General features: G+C 42.6%; 1 protein-coding gene across 1 annotated transcript in view; it reads right to left on the minus strand.

The window, feature by feature from the left end:
* Window positions 1-21,467, minus strand: part of LOC123366679 (kinesin-like protein KIF28P) — a 55,660-nt gene that overhangs the window by 19,409 nt on the left and 14,784 nt on the right. The window contains exons 6-15 of the mRNA XM_045010324.1: window positions 20,750-20,904; window positions 19,920-20,031; window positions 17,687-17,754; window positions 16,525-16,671; window positions 15,408-15,516; window positions 10,150-10,240; window positions 9,169-9,223; window positions 7,682-7,805; window positions 2,883-3,027; window positions 741-859 (exon numbers count right to left, since the gene is read on the minus strand). Coding sequence (XP_044866259.1) covers window positions 741-859; window positions 2,883-3,027; window positions 7,682-7,805; window positions 9,169-9,223; window positions 10,150-10,240; window positions 15,408-15,516; window positions 16,525-16,671; window positions 17,687-17,754; window positions 19,920-20,031; window positions 20,750-20,904 — 1,125 coding nt within the window. The remainder of the gene's footprint in view (window positions 1-740; window positions 860-2,882; window positions 3,028-7,681; window positions 7,806-9,168; window positions 9,224-10,149; window positions 10,241-15,407; window positions 15,517-16,524; window positions 16,672-17,686; window positions 17,755-19,919; window positions 20,032-20,749; window positions 20,905-21,467) is intronic.

A 21,467-nucleotide genomic window follows, 5' to 3' on the forward strand; every position in this document is an offset into this window, starting at 1 on the left:
TGCTGAATGTAAAGCTTGCATGCTTTGGCACTTAATCCCCCAGCGACACTGAAATTTCACAAGATGCCATTGATGCTGGTCACCCCAATGATATCTACAGACAGACAGTGAATTGCTATAGATAAGGAAGGACTATTGGAGAGTTTCAGAGAGAGCGGAGAGACAGCATAGTACTTTAATAAACTTGAGCAATGAACCAAGGTTCAGGCTGGTTACTTTATTCAAGCATGCTGTGATGAAGCTTCTGAGTAGTGATGGATCAGCAGAGAGCAGTGTGGAATTCTTTATATCCAGTCTAAATTTTTCCTTGCTAAATTTCTCTAACCTTACCTCCTTACACAACCTAAACAATTCTTCTCCCGTTTTGGTCTTTACACTCCTTGAATACTTGCACTTAGTTATCTAATCCCCTCCTTAGTAATTGCTTAGCCGGGTTATACAGCGCAAAACTTTATTTTCTCTAATATCCTGCATTCAGAAAGGCTTTACTGAGTGTACTTAATACAGTTACAAGAAAACAACTGCACAGAGAGATTGACAGAAAAAAAATGTAGCTTAACTCTCTCCCCTGCCTGTCAGAGAGCTAGGAAGATGGGAGAAAGAGGAAAGAACAGAACACTGGTGGGGTGAAAGTGCCAAAAAACTCTCACACTATTTGTCTGCAGTGCTCCAAAGGCTAATGTATTAGTTTAAAAGAAAACTACGGTAGCTGGAGAGGAAAAGTGTATACTGCTGCTTACCTTTTTCAACTCCTCACTCATCTGATTTGCTTCTGCAACCAAAGGCATTAGCTTGATATAATCGTGGAATACTGCAAGAACACTAGGATCTGGTTTGCCATCCTTATTATTGACAACCCCTTTAAGAAATGCAACATTCAATGTTAAACAGAGGAAGACAATCCATTTTCAGGAAGAGTTTAAACTAGGCTTACTTATGGATGGCAAATACTATCAGCTATATACATGTATATGTATGCATGCAATATTCCCCAGAAACTTTTATATATTTTAGTATGTACTCAAAATTTGATATGGTATCAATGGCACAGCCATTCACCAGTCAGTTGGTCCTCATGTTCTTGCTAGAGATTAGTCAGAGTTAAAAAGTCTGGACCTAGAATTTAGATTTTAAAACACAAGAAGTCTGGATGTATGTTTGGCTCTGGAGTTTTGGTTCAGCCCATTATGAAGATTTGCAAAATTTGGCTATGGAGTTGGGTGTAGTTTTCCAGCTTCCCTAAATTTTATAGGTGTTACTGTTCAGAAATACTTTTGGTTTATTATCTTTTGGAGAGAGGCAGTGATAGCAGTATTAATATACTTATCTCCCAAATAATTTTACAACTGTATGGAATCACTGCACTTTTCTCTGGAATGGAGTCACCTCAGATGGGAAACACAGCAGCTGTTCAATAACATACAGCAACCTGACAACAGTTTAGCACATGGAGTCATGTACAGCAGTGTATTTGACTGAAACTACAAGGAGCCATTTCTTTAAGAATGGTAAATTCCTACATTTACAAGTGCTTCTCAGGATTTCTCTGTTCTAATATCCACAAACCAAATAGTTTGTCTTTGGGACTGAACAAGTAAAAGTGTTAAGTAAAAATTAAAAAAAAAAAAAAGGTGTATGAAAATTTCATTTTAAGGAAACACCTCTTGCGTGCGATCTCCTAGATGCACTGCGAGACAAATGTAATTATGCAAGAAAGTGGGAACAAGAAGAGGAAGAGCAAATTTTAGATGAGCAGTGGGACCTATTTGGAGAAGACCAGGGAATAATTCCATTTCAGTAACAATATAAGAAAGTTACTATCAAGTTTTGTACCAGTGGTACCCGACTCAGTAAGAATTGAAAGAGTTTATGAAAACTAAGTGTAGCTAAGTGCTGGAGGAGTAGTGGAGCAAGGGGAAAGGTACAGTACTTCTAGTGCTCCTCCACACAAAGCCATCTGGAAGAGCACTATAGAAGAACACACATCATGGATTGCTCACTTGACAATCTTGTGTGGACTTCTAGTCTAGGGTGTTTATGTTATTAAAAATAAACTGATCTAATTTCTTATGCCATGTCTGCACTGTAGCTGTGATGATGTAGCATAGTTGATTCCTACATCGAAGGAAGGGTTTTTTCCATGTAGGTACTCCACCTCCAAGATGTGGTCGCTAGGTCAACAGAACTCTAGTCTATAGTGAGTGTGAGGTCAACTTAACTATAACCCATAGGATGTGAAATTTTTCACAGCCCTGAGTGACATAAGCTAGGTCGACCCAAGTTTTAGGTATAGACCAGGCCTTAGAAGCTGGTGATTGCTGCTTACAGGGAAAATTTGATTTTGTTTTTAAAATGAATACTTCAAGTACTTCTGCGATAACATGGGATAGCCTGGTGAGTAATAAATTGATGTATGCTTGAAATGAGAGATAATTTTGGGAGACATGACAGGAAATCAATTAACTTATTCTGAGAGACTATGCAAAAACTCAGAACATGTTTTGTTTATTCAGAACAGTACAGTATAAACTCCCAAATATACAGTAATGCCATAGGTGTTAGGTTTTAAAAACATGTACATGGGTACTGGAGACAAAACATGCATACTAAATATTGTTTTAATGAATGAATTATCTTTCTCTGTGTATTGGAATAACTTTTAAAAATCTAAAATGTAAAACATTTACAAAATAGAAGAATTTGGGTAGGTAAAATGCGATTGGTAGGGTCTCATCTTTCCCTTGAGGCACTGTGCAGCATCAGGCCCACATTTAGTATTACAGTCTAGCTGCAAAAAGGAAAGGTAGATTTAGAAGTACTCTCATCACACCCCCAGTCACCTCACAGAACCGTTAGCTCAGTACACAAGCAGAAATGCTTACCAAGTTTATCTACACTGAAGCCCTCTGCTGCCGCCAGCTCTGACTGAAAGAAATCATAATCATATCTGATCAAGTCCTCATTGGTGCGTTCTGCAGGAAATCCAACATAAAGGTAAGCACTGTTTGATCCCAAAATAACACGATCCTGAAGATTAAAGTACATGGTGCTGGTTAAACTCAAGGATGCGATGCTTCTCACTTAAAGTGCTCTCTTTTTAGCGCTTTATCTGTTTGCTATCTGCAAACTGATATGTAGAAATCTGCTATCCCATAAGGAAGATGAAGGGATTGAAGAAATGTGCATAATTATGTAGTGTTATTTTGACAAATGAAATTTGCAGAATTTAGCAGAACTTTAAAATATTGTGTGCAGAATTTTTAATTTTTTGGTGCAGGATGCCCTCAGGAGTCAGACAGGCAACATTAAACAATAGTGGTGTAACATTCAGGTCTGTACTAAACATGCTAAGGTTAAGGACATTCTTTTAACTTAAGCTTCAATAGTAAATGAAGGCTACTGACCTATAACTGGAGTTTAAGATGGGCTTTGCATCGTTACTTATGGTACTGTGCTGCCTTGCGGTAGAACCCTCTTCTAGCAGTGTCAGCTTGAGCACTTTCATGCCCCAGCTCTTCCCCTCAGTGTCCCAGTGCACCGAGGGCGAGACTATACAGGGGCAGAGCATGCTCTCCACCTCAGTCCCTTCCACTGCAAAGCCAGATACACAGTCACAGGGACTCTGATGGGAAGGAGGGTGGGAAGTGAATATCCAGAGTCATTTTGAAGAACTCTGGTTACAGGTAAGTAACTTTCATTTCTTCTTTGAGTAGTTCTGCATATTTCTAGGCAGTCATCTCCCATTTTGTATTCGTGCAAGTGATTATTCCATCCCAAGGGTAGTACTTTGCATTTGTCCTTACTGAATTTCTTCCTATTTAATTCAGACCATTTCTCCAGTTTGTCAAGGTCATTTTGAATTCTAATCCTGTCCTCCAAAGCACTTGCAACCCTCTCCCATCTTAGTATCATCCACAAACGTTATAAGTATACTCTCTATGCCATTATCCAAATCATTTATGAAGATATTGAATAGAACTGGACCCAGGACAGATCCCTGCGGGACCCTACTCAATATGCCCTTCCAGCCTGACTGTGAATGACTGATAACTACTCTGAGTATGGTTTTCCAACCAGTTGTGCACCAAACTTACAGTAAGTTCATTTAGGCCAGTGGTTCTCAACCTATTTATCATGTGGGCCACATATGCAGCCCACAATGTGTTACCTGGACCACAGGCTGAGAACCAGAGAGCGCTCCCCACAGACTTCCCCCCACAAACTCATATGCCCAGCACCTCCCACCCAAAGACCCTTACACAAAGTGGGGTCAGGAGTGGAGCCCTGGGCAGGGGGTCCCAGCAGCAGGGACCCTGGACCCCGATGTGCAGGGCCCAGCGGCAGCCCTGCCACTGGACCCGCCAGCCCCCGCCACACGGGACCGGCTGCCCTGGACCCCACCAACCTCCCCACTCACGGGTCTGGCAGCTCTGGACCCTGCTGAACTTCACCACCCAGGGCCGGCTGGTGATCCTGACCACACCATGCCATGCCCTGCCTGGACGGGTAGCCCAGACCCTGCAGCACTGAGTGGTCAGGCAGCCAGTAACCTGGATCTGCATGGCCTATGGCCTTTAGCACACCACTGTAGCCCTGCTGTGTGCTAATTGGGCTGCACGTGGCCTGCAGGTTGAGAACTGCTGATTTAGGCTATATTTCTCTAGCTTGTTTATGAGGTCAAGAGAGAATATCAAAGCTCATACTAGAGTCAAGATATATTCTATTGTGTCCCTCCATTCACAAGGCTTGTTGGCCTGTCAAAGAAGGATATCAGGTTGGTTTGACACGGTTTGTTCTTGACAAATCCATGATGACTGAACTCGATGTTCAAGTGCAGACACAGTTACAGTCAGATCATCCACACTGTCAGGTGAAGAGTCTGCAGGCCCTGGTGAAAGATGCTGCCCCCCTCCTGGGACAGAAGATCTGGAGACAGAAAGAGGCGTATGAAGACTCCACCAGACAGCTGAAGGAGATCTGTGAACCATGGTTAAACAAGGCCAAGCTTGGGCAATGGGTATCATCCTTGCTCTGTCCTTACATATCTTCCTTATCCCCTTTTGTATCAAAGGAAAAGGCGTACATTAAAACCTGCCCTCACTGTAGTAGGAAAGTATTTGACAGAGACAAACTGTGCCTGCTTGCTCTACAAAAAAATAGGACATTTTCTGTTGAACCTTGTCACAAACAGGTCCATGACTGGTTGATCCCATCTGGAAAGAATGGTCTGAACCAGTTGATTCTTCAGGGATCATTCATGCATCTGGGAGCTTTCTCCTGATGAGTCAATCTGCAACTACATTATTCCAGTACATTGATATACAACATTCCCCTCCAACTGTTGGGGTGATTCAGATGTCCCCATAACCATTGATTGGCACTGCCAAAGTCATTGTCCAGGATAGACCCAGAGCGCTGAACTACACACCCATGAGCATGTTCATCCTAGTTGACCACCCACCTAGAGAGGCTATGATGTTCTGAGGTCTGGTGCTCAACAGCTGAAGAGTATCCAACTTGGACTACAGACCTGGGACAAACAGAGTCACATATGTTGTGGCTGCCATAAACCCAATGAGACCCAGGAATAACCTTACTCTCTGTGTGGGGCAACTCTGAATCTTTAATAGGCATTGCTTCATTCTGAGAAACCTGTCTTCTCGCACCTCCGCTGCCATAATGACAGAACTCTCTGGAACCAAGGAGGTAGCTGGGACAGGAACAGAAGCTAGATCAGGAAACAACAGGTCTGAAGGTTCAAACATGATCAGATCTGAAGATACACAAGGACTCATCTCCTTCATTACTGAAACTGTAGGTGGAACAGGTCTCCCGTTAGCCCTAGCCAAATTAGACAGATCCAAGAGTTCTGATGCATGAGAACTGGTACTGTTAACATTAGCAGTCTTGCTCCTATGCTTCTTTTTCGTCAGTACTGCAGCTGGGCTTGACTGAGGGAGCGGCAGAAACAGAGTTTGGCCCTCATAGGGGCTGCAGCTTCATGGAACCCTGCAGTAAGCTAGAACCTGGAGGCCACTGGGGCTGAGGCTGACTTTTTAGACCTTGGAACAGACAACTGAATGGGTCCATAAGGTCTAGGCCCATGGGCTTCCTTCAGCAGAAGGAGCTGCAGATGAGTCTCCCTGTCCTCGTGGGTTCTAGAGGTAAAGGTCTCGCAGATGGCCCAGACACTTCAGATAGTGCACATGTTGATACTGAGAAGACAGCTGGGCAGGAAGCATACCTCTTAAATCCTGGCTTTTTTTGCTTCTTCAGTTCCTCCATATCCTGGAACTGGGGAAATAACCCAACTACTTGCTAACTAATTACAGTAGAACCTCAGAGTTACAAACACCAGAATTACAAACTGATCGGTCAACCACACACCTCTCATTTGGAACTGGAAGCACATAATCAGGCAGCAGCAGAGACAAAAGGAAAAGCAAGTATTGTACAGTACTGTGTTAAAGGTAAACTGCTAAAAAAATAAAGGGAAAGTTTTAAAAAAGATTTGACAAGGTAAAGAAAGATTTTGTGCTTGTTTCATTTAAATTAAGATGGTTAAAAGCATCATTTTTCTTCTACTTAGTAAAGTTTCAAAGCTGAATTAAGTCAATGTTCACTTGTAAACTTTTGGAAGAACCATAACATCTTGCTCAGAGAGTTATGAACATTTCAGAGTTATGAACAACCTCCATTCCCAAGGTGTTTGTAACTCTGAGGTTCTAGTATATATAAACCAACACTAACTAGAAGAAAACAGGACCCCGGCGTTGAAGAGGCAGGAAGGGTTCACATCTGTTCTGGCATGCAGTTGGGAAGGAACCGAGGCGGAGAGGGTGGTCCATCCCACACAGCCTCACCCTCAGTGTGCCAGGACACTGAGGGGAGAGGGTGGAGTGTGAGAGCACTTTAGCTCAGGACTTCTCCACCTTTTTGGTATTTCTAAACAGAAAAGGCAGGGCTGGCGTTAGGGCAGGGCAATTGCCTGGGGTCCCATGCCACAGAGGCCTCCATGAAGCTACATTGGTCAGGCTTGGGCTTCAGCCCCAGGTGGCAGGGCTCAGGGCCCCAGACTTCAGCCCCATGCAGTGGTGCTTCGGCTTTCTGCCCTGGGCCCCAGCTAGTCTAACACTGGTCATGCTTGAAGGACCCCCTGAAACCTACTCATGGCCCTCCAGGGACCTCTGGTTGAGAACCACTGCCCTAGTGGATACTGCTTGAAGAGAGTTCTACTGCAAATTACCCCAAGGTGGTGCGATACCCACGAGTAGGAATATGCAGAGCCACTCAAAGAAGAGCTATGTATTTTTAAAAGAGGCAGGTACTCAATTAAAATGTATTGTCCCTAGAATACCTCAAGTTCCAATCCTACAACTCTTACTCCCACAAGTAATCTTTACTCAACATGGAAGTCACTAGTGCTATATTCCAGACAGAGATTAGTCAGGCAAGTAAGGATTTCAGAAATTGGCTCTTGTTTTCTCCATAATACCTTCTTTTTAAAAAACACATGGTTACTCCTGTTTATTAAGTTAACCTATTTATTAAAAGTTACAGTAATTATCTATAATGGTCTCTCTACTTACAGAAATGATTTCTGGTTAGAATCTGTAAGAATCTTTCTGATCTGCAATGCCCAATTCCTGCTTCTTTCATTCTCCAAGAAAAAAAAACTTACCAGATGCTGCAGTTTAGTTTTCATAGTGATGGGAACACCATTGACAACAACTTTGCACTTTTCCCGTGGCGTTATGGTAACTTTGCCGTCAGTATTTGTGAATGTAGCATGCTTGTCCAAAATGCTGAAAGATAAAATACTTTTTGCAATTCACGGATCTCTTAAGAATCGAGCTAAAAGTAAACATTTCCCATCTCAAAATCCTGAAAAAATATTTATTCTAATTTTGAAGATAATAAACTTTTACTTGTATGCCAGTAGCCCCTACAATGGGCTAGGTAGACACTGTCCAAATCACCCAACCTGAGAGGAACTGCCTCTCCTCCCCAGGACATATACCATGCTTGAGATCAGCAGAGGCACCAAAACTGAAGCTCTCTTGGAATAGAACAGAAGACGCTGCTGGCAGGGCATTCTGGGAGGGCCCCATGACTTTGGGACTCAACTCCCTTAACTGGGTCCAAAATAGCTCAAATTTGTAGACCTTCAAGACATGCTGCAAAGCCTATTACTGTTGAGCAGGCATTTGGCAAGGGCTGAAGTGGCTGGCGGTGGGGTTTTTGGGGGAAGTTGGGTGAGGAGATATTGATTTGCTGCTGGGTGGCTATCTGTACAGGGGAAAACATGCTGCTGTTGTAGATCTGTAATGACGTTTGTTGTGCGTATTTATTTGATGGCAAGGACACCTAGAATCTGGGATAGGCCTTGTATCTATTTAAATTCAAATAAATAAATACCCTGAAGAACTCACGACCCAAGGCCCTGTGTAACATGTCACACAGTTACTAAAATCAGTTCAACTCTACTGACATCAGCAATGGTCAAAGTATAATGTAGATGTGCTGTTGGCATTTTACATGCTGTCTTGTCGAAACCTGTTCAGATTAGGTCTAACAGACTCTGTGTTTAAAAAGAAAAAAGTTTGTGTCTCACTCTCACGTTTTGTCCTGTGTTTTGTGAGCTGCACTGTCTCAAAAGCATGCAGCTACCTTGGTGGGTTATGATGTAGTCACTGCGGTGGCTGGTTTTGGATCGGCTGATGGCCTTGAAAACATGAGCTCTGTGTGGCTCAAAAGCTTGTGTCTCTCACCAACAGAAGTCGGTCCAATAAAAGACATTACCTCATGCACCTTGTCTCTCTAGCTCATCAGGACTGAAGTCCCCAAATTAAGAATAAATCAGTATTTTTAAAGTTGTTGTGTAAGTTTTTAGCTTTATGACATTTGAATAGCTGAACTTTGAATTAAATATTGCAATTTAACTTAACGCTTGTTACAGTTTTGAAAAGGGCAGTTTCAGAAACAATACATAATACACTCAGTGAGTTCCCCCCAGCCTATTTTTCCTCCACTCTTCATAAAAAAGGTTCACGTTACAACAGCCAAGTTCTCACATCTCATATATATGCAATGTAATGTATATTTCTCTGGTTAAAAAAGACACAGACTATTTAGTGTCTTGTCTCTTTCTAATTTATGTATACTTACCCTAAACCTTTAACGGTTATTGCATTTGAGGCTGACTGACCAACATCGCATGAACCTGAAAGAATTAAATTTTTTTGGCATAAGTGATGTGCTCTGGGTAACAACAGTTACTCTCACCGCTTAAAATAATTGCATTTGCATTTCAACTTTTTTCTCCTATGTGAATCTGATGAGTTGTGCTTGACTGAGAGACCTGTCATGTTACTGCTATTATCTGAATATTAAATATATATTTAATGCTTTTAATGTATTCTGGGTCCTGATTTATATAAAAGGTTCCACACTTGGCTTCTGATTTTGTACCCACAAATAATTATGGAGGCATTTTATAGCATTTAGAAATTGAGCTATTCCTGACACTGAGGATATTTAATCTTGTGGACTAAACGCCATGTGCACAACAACCTAACTGGTCTGTGAGCTGCCTAATCCTCATTAGTTGAGCCAGCCCTCCAAACTGTAGCTCCTTGCAGTCATGAAAAGAAAATATTGCCAGTGGAAAAAACAGCGTTCTGTAGGCAAAGGAAAAGAACCAGCTGGAGTCAGGTGACAAACGGTGGAAACTGGATCAGATATCAATAAATTAACTTGCAAAGTGACAAGGGCATATTTCCAGCTATTAGTAACTGACACCCAGCAAGTCTGATATAATTACTTTCACAGGTTAGGTTTCTATTGTATTTTAATACCCTAAAACATTCCTCTAATTTGAATCCTGTTATGTGAGCTTTGCCATGTTCACAAACAAAAGGAGCATGTTTGACGGTGGAAAAGAACTGCTTAGACAAGGTTAGACCCTGAAAAACCATGACAATTTATTACATGTATGTGTGGCTGAGCAACATGATACTTAAGAGCATATATTAGCACAACAGCATTTGGTTATGATGAATTATAAGGTACAGAGAGAAGCATTCCTACGAGCTATGTAAATTTGTGCAGCACTTAATACTAGAATATGAAGCAAATAAAATAGAGTACCATCCTGAATGAAGTGCTTGAGAACTCCGGAGAGCTGAGGGTCTTCATTGATATTCAAGAGATATGGGAATGTCTCCATCATCCGTCTCTCCTGATAAAGAGTTCAGATTCACACCATTTAGTGACATATGTTGGAAAGCACCAAATGACAGCTGATAATATACAGGGAGGATTACTTTTTCCCCCTCTTTTGTTAAGGAGATCATAAACAAGGAGATCAGCTGTTCGAGGACATCCTGAAAAATATCTGAATACCAAACATTCACAACTCTAAACAATAGATAATAAATCATCACACAAACATTTCCCAAAACTCAATCAATCTGTTTTTCAAAAAATGCCCAGATACTACAAAGGTGGAACTATAAAAGTGGGTGGAAAAATGATTAGTTTGATTAATGATTCAATTACAATTCATGTTGTTTAGGTTATTACTCGTCTCCCTTCAGCTTTAATGAGTTTAGAAAGGTGCAGACAGCTGTTTTTACACATTACACTCATGGATTATATTAGCTCACGCTCTCTTATTGGTGCTGTTTTATATCATGAAATAAAATACAGGATCAAAATGAGGGCACTCTTTCGGAATTTCCCCTTGGCCGATCATCTGTTAAGTGGCATGGGCATAATATTTATTATTACTCATTATCTGTATTGCAGTAGCATCTAGAGCTCAGTCGGGAACAGAGACCCATAGGGAGGGGCACTGTGCAAACATCCTGTCAAAGATCGTCCCTCTAATTTAAGACAAGACACAAAAAGTGGGTGTAACTGTGAATCAGAAAGAATAGGGAGGATGCATGAAACAGTAATAAAATACGCCGATGTAGGCTAATTATGCATACAGCTAGATAATTGTGAGCAAACTTAAAAATACTCTATAAAATGTAACTAAATACAGGGCCGTCCTTAGGATTTCTGGTGCCCTAGGCGAGATTATTAAACTGGTGCCCCTGTGCCTGATCCGCTCTTAGCAACACAAATATAAGCATACAGTATTGGAAAACTTGCCACATTCACATTAAAACCAGTTTAACTTAATTAAGCACACGGTAATGCTGATGCACTAGCACTAAAGAAGTAGCACTATAGAAAAAATTCTGATTTGACAGAATGATGCAAATAATATAATTTTTTTAATTTGTCAAAATTTTATTGGAAATTTATATGAAGAGGTATTGAAACAAAAGATTTGCTTTTTAATTAAAAGCAATCTTTCTGGCTTTTTTGGCTGCAAAATCAGCTTAATAAGCTGGGTTTCCAAACAGTGGGAAAATATAACCCTAGTTTTACTGCTAGGTAAAGCACAAAGTGACCAAAATGAAGTCAGCACAGAATCATCTCATCTAGATTAAGGTAGCACAGAAATGTTACAGAAGTCCTATTTCAGAGGGGTAGCCGTGTTAGTCTGGTTCTGTAAAAGCAGCAAAGAATCCTGTGGCACCTTATAGACTAACAGACGTTTTGCAGCATGAGCTTTCATGGGTGAATACCCACTTCGTCGGATGCAAGTAGTGGAAATTTCCATGGGCAGGTATATATAAGCAAGCAAGAAGCAAGCTAGAGATAATTTGACACCATCAGCTCAGGGTTAAACAAAGACTGTGAATGGCTTGCCAATTACAGAACCAGTTTCTCCTCCCTTGGTTTTCACACCTCAATTGCTAGAACAGGGCCTCATCCTCCCTGATTGATCTAACCTCGTTATCTCTAGCTTGCTTCTTGCTTGCATACATATACCTGCCCCTGGAAATTTCCACTACTTGCATCCGAAGAAGTGGGTATTCACCCACGAAAGCTCATGCTGCAAAACGTCTGTTAGTCTATAAGGTGCCACAGGATTCGTTGCTGCTTTTACAGAAGTCCTATTGTGCCTTATTTTTGTTTGGAAAGACATTAGCAATAGCAACACATTCACATGATAAAATACATGATAAATCATTGCCTCTAAAGTTCCATCAAAAACTGACATTTTTACAGCTCTAGCATGATCTGCTGTACAGATTCTTCATAAGGAAGTGTCCCTAGCCTTTTTAACTCATATTAACTATGTATTTACTTTATGAAAGTTGAAGAAAACATTGTGAAAACGTAAAACATTGGCTGCCCAACTTCTGGGCTGGCAAAAGCTATACTGACTCACAGGAAAAAAAAAAAAAGCAGGAGAATCTTAGTACAACATATGGTCAGTCTATACCAGGGGTCGGCAACCTTTCAGAAGTGGTGTGCTAAGTTCACTGTAATTTAAGGTTTCTCGTGCCAGTAATACATTTTAACGTTTGTAGAAGGTCTCTCTCTATGTCTATATTATATAAATAAACTATTGTTATTATCTGAGGTCCTGGCCACCGGTCCTGCTCAAGCCACTGCCAGCTGAGTAAATGAAACCCCAGACCGGCAGCGGGCTGAGCGGGACTGGTGGCTGGAACCCAGGCCCTGCTCAGCCCGCTGCTGGTCTGGGGTTCTGACCACCAACTCCTACCGGCCAGGATCCTGGCCGCCAACCCCCCTCAGCCCACTACCAGCCTGGGGTTCTGCTCACCCAGGCTGGCAGGAGGCAGAGTGGGGCCGGCGGCTGGGCTCCTGATTGGCAAGGGGCCGGCAGCCGGAACCCCAGAGTAGCAGTAGGCTGAGTGCTGCCGGCACCCCAGACTGGCAGCAGACTGAATCACTCAACCCTCCACAGGCCCTGCTCAGCCCACTCAGCCCGCTGCCAGCTGAGTGAATGGAACCCCAGGCTGACAGCAGGTTGAATGGTTCAGCCGCCTGCTCAGCCCGCTGCCAGCCTGGGGTTCCTTGGGGGTCCCCAGGCCAGCAGCAGTTGCTGAGTGGGGCCGGCGGCCGGTATCCCAGCTGGCAATAGGGCAGCAGCCAGAACCCCAGAGCAGTGATGGGCTGAGCCGCTCAGCCTGCCGCTGCGTGCCATCAAAAATCAGCTCACCTGCCACCTTTGGCACGTGTGCCGTAGGTTGCTGACCCCTGCTTTATATGCTAGTAAGGAGATGAGCATATTACAGTTGTTGGAGGGCTCTTATCAGGAGTAAGAGGCTATAGGAAAGTCAGTCAACGTTTTTTGTTTCTCTGATGAAAACTGGCCCACTCCCTGCCTCAAACCAAACCTGTCACTAATAATTGTCAACAACTTAATTTTCTGTTTTTGGCTAAGATATTAATTTAAAAAAAATATATTGAAATTGGATTCAGGATTGTTAGCAAGAATTTTTGGCAAACAAAGTTGTTAAATGACAATCTAAATGGCAACACAGTACTGCTTTCATGCTTGGCTCACCCCCCAGCCTGCTGGTCCAACAGCTGCAGTAGACCCCAAAATCCACCTCTTCGGGTGCACAGTGGCAACAGCAGCAGCAAACCCTCAGGTCCAATCACACGCCAATGGGCACCACCACCAGCCTTACGGACCATGGTGAAGTTAGCATAGCATCTGATCTCAGGGACAGGGCACCCATGGAGCCACAGCAGCTCATCCTGCCCGGTGCAGCTCCCCCCGGATGAGATGAATCGCTGCCAGCCCGGGGGAGAGACGCGCTCCCCAGCTAGGGTGCCCAGATCCAGATGTCCTGATTTTATAGGGCCACTCCCGATATTTGGGGCTTTGTCTTATATAGGCACCAATTACCCCCACCTAGAGTGACCAGACAGCAAGTGTGAAAAATCAGGACGGGGGGCGAGGGTAAAAGGAGCCTATATAAGAAAAAGACCCCAAAATTGGGACTGGCCCTATAAAATAGGGACATCTGGTCACCGTACCCCAACCCCCTGTCCTGATTTTTCACACATCTGGCTAACCCCAGCCCAGCCCTGTGAGACATTCCAATCCTGGCAGAGGAAGTTAGTTACTTTCACTTTCATTCCTCAGCAGGCAGGCAGCCTCCTCCCCCCCACCTACCCCCCAGCACCTCACCCAACCCAGCCCTGACGGAGGGGAGGGAGGAGAGAGAGAGGGATGCTCCTGGGGAGGAGGGAGAAAGGAGGGGGTGCTCCATGGGGCAGGGCGGGAGAAGAATGGATATTATGGGGGACAAGGATACTGGTTCCAGAGCCGCAGAGCCTGCCTCACCTCACCTCAGCCGGGGGAAAGAGTCACACTCACAGGTGAGCTCCTTCCCCAACCCCTCCTCCCTCCCCTTCCCAGAGACCCCAGCAGCCAATCCCCTCCCTCAGACTGTGCTGCATTGGGCTCTCTCTAGGACCCAGCAGCCTGCTCTTACATGCTCCACTGCTTCCCGTCTATCTGGGCTCCCAGCAGAGCGGTGCCCCCAGACCTTGTGGTGCCCTAGGCGGCTGCCTATTCTGCCTATGCCTAAGGACGGCCCTGACTAAATATCATATATCCAAACTGGCTATCCAGGTAGCCATTATCAGTTGGCAGTTTCCATGTGTGTCAGAGCTGAAATGGGTCTTGAGGCAGGATTCAAAGGAGGAAAGGGTAGTGGCTTTGCTGACTAATTCAGGGAGACTATTCAAAACAAAGGGTGGCTTCGAAGAAAACACAAAGGCGATTTGGGAAGAAGCAGGCAAATGACTGATGGAGGCCGACTTTGCAGGAATGAAGAGATAAGACACAAGAGACAATAAATTGGGAGGGGCTGACTTGTAACTCGCCATAAAATGAATCTGCCTATCCTCTCCCCTTCCCTTAATTCAAAGGTAAGATTGTGTTTTTAAATACATGGCAAGGCTTTTTTCGTTTGGGGAAAAAAGTCTAGAAAAAAATCCATTATTAAGAATGGTTACTTTTAACACTCCAATTAAAAAAGTTAATTATTCTTTTAAATAATGTAAGTCAGAAAACATTTGTAAATGTTTAAGTTAGTTAACTCATATTTCATTTAAAGGGGGAAATCTTTGGTTCTATCCCTCAGTGCTTGGAAGTGATACAGGCCTGCGTCTTGTAAGTTTTGTACATGGCTTGATTTTTTTTTTTTTTTAATATATACAAATGCTTTGTTTCCAAAAGTAACCATTCTTCCTCATAATCACATTAAATGGAACAATAATGGTTATAAACAAAAGATGTTATAACTGATTATTATAACACAATTTAAGTGGCATGCTTTTGCAATTTATCCAAACTTAAAGGCACAAGAAGAGGCAACTCCTATTTAGAAAAAAACCCGTTAAAAGTAATATATCTTTTAAAACAAGCCAAGTGTGGATAGACATGGTAGCCAAAGGAAGACTGGAAAGGAACTATAGTAAGTCTATAACTCGCTCTGCCCTTTAAAGAAAAATCTTACCTGAGTAATTGCAACATACTGCTGTTCCCATTCCTTCCGAGCTTCTTCCAGACGATATTCCCATGTTAACTGAATAGTCCGAATCCGCAGTTCATTTTCAGCCAGCAAACTTCGCAGCTCTTCTGGAAGGGGAAAGAGAGGAAGTTTCAGCTGGAATGCGTGGACATACAAAGGCACAAAACCCCTGTGAATTTAATCTTCATTTATTAATTTTTAACTTCCAACAGAAGTACCTGTTTTGATAATGTCTGGATAACCATTATAAAGTGATTAACTCAATGTAGCATCTCCGTATTTACAGATAGGAATACAGGAGCTCTGTTAGCTCCCTCTGTTAATGCAGCAACTTTCAGATGCAAAGTTTAGAAAGCAAGCTGGATTCTTGGCAGTCCTTTGCTAAAGGAAAAGAAAAAGATCCAAATTCAGAAGTGTCCTTGGAGTAGTCTTTCTACTCTTCTTGGATGCGTTAGATAACCTCTCTGTGACTGCCAGTCTTGTGATATTTGGGAGAGGAGTGTGTGTGTGATTTTTTTTAAAAGTCCCAACTACTGGAATCATGTGATTACATGAAAATCTCAGCTTTTATTGTTTAAAACAGTTTTTAGCCCTTATGGTTGTAGAGAAAAGTCTGAAAACAAGAACTGGGTATATCCTAAAGGTGCAGAAACTGGAAGGCAAATAAAAAGAGTATACTCTTTACTATTTCAATAAAAAGTCTCATGATTTTTAAGCCAATATTATTTTTATGGGGCTTGACTCCTGGTTTTTGAATGCTTGAGGTTGGCAATAATGGGTTTAATGTTTTGTAAAGTGCTTTGAGAATATATGATGAGACACGCTATACAAGTGTTAAGTATTATTAGTAATATTACATGACCATCTATAAAACTACATATGCACGATAGCTTTACATTGTTCCTTAGAGGGTCTCCAACTCTCTCTCTTCTGAACTGGACAAAAGAGAACTTCCCATGAACCTATTCCTCCTTTCAACTCTACCAGTCCCCCTATGCTGTTAATGCCATGGGCCACTAGAAAGGGCTCCAGAGGACATTTTGAGAAACTCTGAGCCATCTGGTACTTGTAGTTCCTTTAGCAGGATTAACTTTGTAAATACATACTGGCTTCATCTGCTACTGTTTTCCCAGAGTTTCCAAGCCCAGTCAGTCTGGACAACAGTTTGTTATTTTCTGCTTTCAGCTCCATTATATGCTTCTCCATTGGACTCGCATTTATCACTGCTTTGTTCTTGATCTTTTTTGTTCTTTCACATATGCAAATATATTAAAAAAAAAAAGAAAGAAAAAAAAAGAGGCCAGTCAGCTATTACATCATGATGCAGTCAACCTCAGCACAGAGCTTTGGCTGGCAGAGAAGAGCTTTCCTAGGCAAAAATGCTTTTTTTGAAATATTAAGTGGAGTTTTGGAACTTTACAAATAAAAACACCATCACTTCTCAGGTGCTGCAGGCATATGATGTCTTCCCCTGCACTGGAAACAGGAGTCCCAGCCCTGTGTTTTCTCTGCCAGTGCAGTAACCATTCCCTTCTTCCCCAGCTGCCTCTTTTAGTAGGGTCTTGTTGCAGTGGTGCAATCGCATAAACAAGACATCAAGTCAGACCAGGAAGTAAGAATGCATCAAGACATGAACATGATAGTAAGAAGCTGGGTTTGCAGGGACATTCTCTCACCATCCTCTCAAGTAGTTGCACATGTGCCCCATTGCTGGTGCCTAGCCCAATTCTCAGCCCAGGAAACATCAAGGGGAGGCAACATGTGCAAGCTGCAGCAGAGACTGAAAAAATGGGGACTTCCTGGTACAGAGCCCAGAGCAGAGCTATGCTGAAAGATTGGATACTAAGGAAAGATACAGAGCGAGTGAGGATGTCTTGGGGGAGAAAGGAAACCTCTTCAGAGAGTCATAATTGGGGTTAGAAGATGATGAGAAGGGTGAGAAAGATAGAAAAGTAAACTGGAGTGGAGAGAGACAGACATATGTTGGAGGCCTAAGGTTCCCAGGACAATATATAACCACCACCCTCCACACAATTTAGTGATCAGAAACCACACCCTTAATGTCTACGGGTAAGCAATTAATTTACTACTTCAACCTACTGCTTTTGTTTATTCAAGTTTCATACATCTTTATTTACACTGAAGTGGGTTTGTCATTTATTACTGGTGTCTCCTGTTATTTTGCCTGGGTGTTTGGCTGCATCTTGGACTCACAGCAGAAATGCAAACAATTTTAGAGTACCTGAAAAACCACAAAACTATACCTCTCAGCATATCGTAATGTTGACAAAGTCTCTTCATAGCAGATGTCAGCTGGACTTACAGCTGCAATCTGTGAGTATATACAAAAAGTGTTAATACAATTTAGATTCCCTATTTGAGTTCTGTTTATTGGTTTTATAATCACCAAAGATATCACAGTTCAGAGAAGGTTTACAAAGGACAAATCCATTGGTAAGCCCCTTAAATATAAAGAGAGTCCTTAGTGTCACTAAGGGTACATCCATACTTACAGCCGGGTCGACAGCTAGCGTTCGACTTCTCGGAGTTCGAACTATCGCGTCTAATCTAGACGCGATAGTTCGAACTCTGAACGTGCTCCCGTCAACTCCGGAACTCCGCCACCGCGAACGGCGGTGGCGGAGTCGACGGGGGAGCCGCGGACTTCAATCCCGCGGCGTCTGGACAGGTAAGAAATTCGAACTAAGGTAGTTCGACTTCAGCTACGCTATTCGCGTAGCTGAAGTCGCGTACCTTAGTTCGACCCCCCACCCTAGTGTAGACCAGGCCTAAGACGGCAAGTCACTTTTTGTAATACAGAAATTGATGATGATGAAGAAGAAGAAGAACCACCACCATTTTTGGAGATATTTTCCTTGCACTGAGGAGAGATATTTTAAATAGATTAACCTAGTTTGTACAAAATTAGTCATGTGGGCCTAGATCCTGAATACCCTTATTTACACTGGTAGCCCTTACTCAAGCAAATAGTTCCATGACTTCAAGATGTGGAGAATATGGCCTTTGGTTTGTTTCACACTCCACCAAGGAACAAAAGACTCTACTTTGAAGAAAACTGGCTCAATAATTTAAAAAGTTATGAAAATTTAGACGCCAGCGTTTTCATGCATGCACGCCAGCCCCTTCTGATTCATATCCTGGCTCCTTCACTTAACAGCACTGTAGAAAGAGACAGTCAGCTGGAGGCAATGACAGACTCAAGGGGAGTTCTGCTTCATTTAGGCTGGCAAAATCTGGCCCATGGCATGGATGATCAACAGTGGGCTCCAAAGAAAATAGTAGAGAACAGTTTTCAAAAGGCCATATACAAAAATGCGCCTGCACTTTTGTGCACTCATGCAAATTCCAATGTGCTAGCAAACCTTGATTTGTGTGCACACACCCTTTGTGAGTGCAAAGGTAGGAATGTGCAGGACGCAGGTGCATTTTTAAATGACTCAAACAGTGAATAAGAAAAGGGCTCCTATTAAAAAAGGATTTAACTTATCTTGAAGTATAGCTAATAAGCTTGATTGCTTTTATAACATTGTTAAAATAAACAAAGTACTTAATACGTAAAAAGGACCGGTTAGAGATATTACTGTACAGGCACACTTCTTGAGGGAGGCAGGGTCAAAAGAACTTGGCCTTGAATCTGACAATGCACTTCAGGGCAGGGGTTATCAGAATAGCCATACTTGGTCATTAGGACAGAAAGTGAGCGAGCAAGCAAGCATGAGGATGACTCTGCAGCCTGGTGGTTTGAGCCCTCCCCTGGAAGGGGGGAGGACCCAAGGATCCAGGCCCCCTCATCCAAAGGCTTTTAAAATTATATATCCACAGTGGAATTGCTTCAAGAGGAGAGACTGAGGGAGCCCTGCATCAGAAGATCCCATAGCCCAGTGGTTAGAGAGCTCACCTGAGAGGTAGCAGATCCCTGTTCAAATTCCTTCTCTCCTTCAGGTGGAGGGGGTACTTGAACTGGGGTCTCCCACATGCCAGGTGAATACCATAACTATTGGGCTAAAACGTATGAGGGAGTGCTTCCTCCTTCCCTGTCCCCCATGCCCAGATTTCTTGCTAAAAGAGCACAAGTGCCTAATGCCAAAAGAGGGTTTGCAGCTGAGAATCTGAAGCAGAGAGAGGTGCCTCCCTCCAGCCTGGACTTAGTCACCTATCTCCAAGAGAGGGGTGGGGCTTAGGACACACCCCTCGCCTTGGCATCTCCTATTGGCTAGCTTAGATGAGGCACCATTCCAGCTTTTATGAATCCACAAAACTCTGAGGTGCTTCTCTCTTCCTGTTCATCCTATAGGGAGCTGAGGTGCCTAACCCAGGCTTTTGCAAATCCCAGTGATTTTCTAAGTGCCTAGAAGTTAGGCATGATGATGCTGAGCATTGTCACACCTAAGTTCCTTTGGGAATCTAGCCCACTGTGCTTCTATTTTAACAATAAAATACCAGAACCCAATTACTGAACAAGTCAGTCAACTTTACCATGATAGTCCTGCTGTTCCCCCCGAGAGCCGACTGCAGGAGTTTTGTTAGAACCGAGTCTCTGTATGGGATATGTAACACTTTCTTCCCCATGGCCACCTCAGCCAGAGCACTAAGGGAAAAATGACTGAGTGAGAAAAGGGTTAAACAATACTCTTGACTAAAAATCTAGCTAAAGAACAAGGAGAAATAATTTCACTAACTGTACCTGTGTAGATGCTTCACTATATTAGCTCGTGGTACCATAATTATACATCATACATTAGCTGATCTATAAAAATAATGGTCAAGATTTTCAAAACTAATAACTTTGGATGCCTCAATTTGAGTTAAAAGAACCTGATTTATTTAAAAAGTGCTAAGCAACCACCCTCAGAAAATCAGGGCATTTTAAAGGTGTCTCAAGTTGTGTGCCTGAAAATTGAGACACGCAAAACTACTAGTTGCTTTAAAAAATTCTGACTAACAACAAAGTGAGGCAGCACATCATGATTTCTCTTTCCAGATCTAACCCAGACATGGGCAAGTCAATTAATATTCTATGCTTCAGTTTCTCCACTTTAAAATGGAGATAAAATTACTTACCTCTGAGGGATGCTGTGAAGCTTAATTTATTAATGTTTATAAAGTGTTTTCAGATTGCTCCATGGTATGCACTGTAGAAGTGCAAAGAATTATGTTAAGCTTACTAGGCAGAAGATCTGAACTGAGGGAAGACTGCCATTCCTACCTTTTGAAAACACAAACACACACACACACACACACACACACACACACACACACACACACACACAGTTTTTGAGCCACTTGCAGAAAGGTCCTTGTTGTACCTAATGACATTTCCTAAGGTGGTTAAACTCAGATTTACACGTGTCCCTTCTCTCAGTCTGTCCCCTTCAGAGCCTGAAGACTTTTGCCTTTCACTTCCTGCCAAGTCCACCAGATTTATAACGGACTGCTTGGTGATATCTTCATCTAGAAAAATCTGAAAGAAATTTCAACAGTGAAAGGAAAATAAGGTATTAAGCCATATCCTTAAAATCACAGCAAGGTACAGCAACCTAAAAGCTCTGTGGATAGTCTGAGTAAATATATTGTAATATGTACTGGCACTAAGAAGCAGAGAATTATTGAAAATATGGAAAGTAACGTTATGGCTGAAAGAGAATGAACTTTTGTGTAAAAATTAAGCAAGACAGACTTAAGAAGGGGCGGGGGTAGGAAGATAAATTCAGCTGGAATACAAAGAGTTACATCCATATCAATGGACCAGCATCAACAGGGGAGCAAACCACAGTGTACAGAAAAGGCGAGTATATAGAAGTTCAAAGGAGCCTTTAAATAATACTTGCTAAAAGACAGGTCAAAGCAAGACTTGCCCAGTAACACAAATACCATACTGAGACACACTGGAACAACGGATACCTAAAGGAGGTTGCAATAATCTTGGCCTTGTCTGCATTGGTTGCAATTCCAGCAACTGACAGCCAGACACAGATGTAGTTTCATCGGGGCACGTGTGGACAAAGAATGCCATGGCGGGCCCCA

Source organism: Mauremys mutica, chromosome 3, assembly GCF_020497125.1.
Source record: "Mauremys mutica isolate MM-2020 ecotype Southern chromosome 3, ASM2049712v1, whole genome shotgun sequence".
Classification (NCBI taxonomy): domain Eukaryota; kingdom Metazoa; phylum Chordata; order Testudines; family Geoemydidae; genus Mauremys; species Mauremys mutica.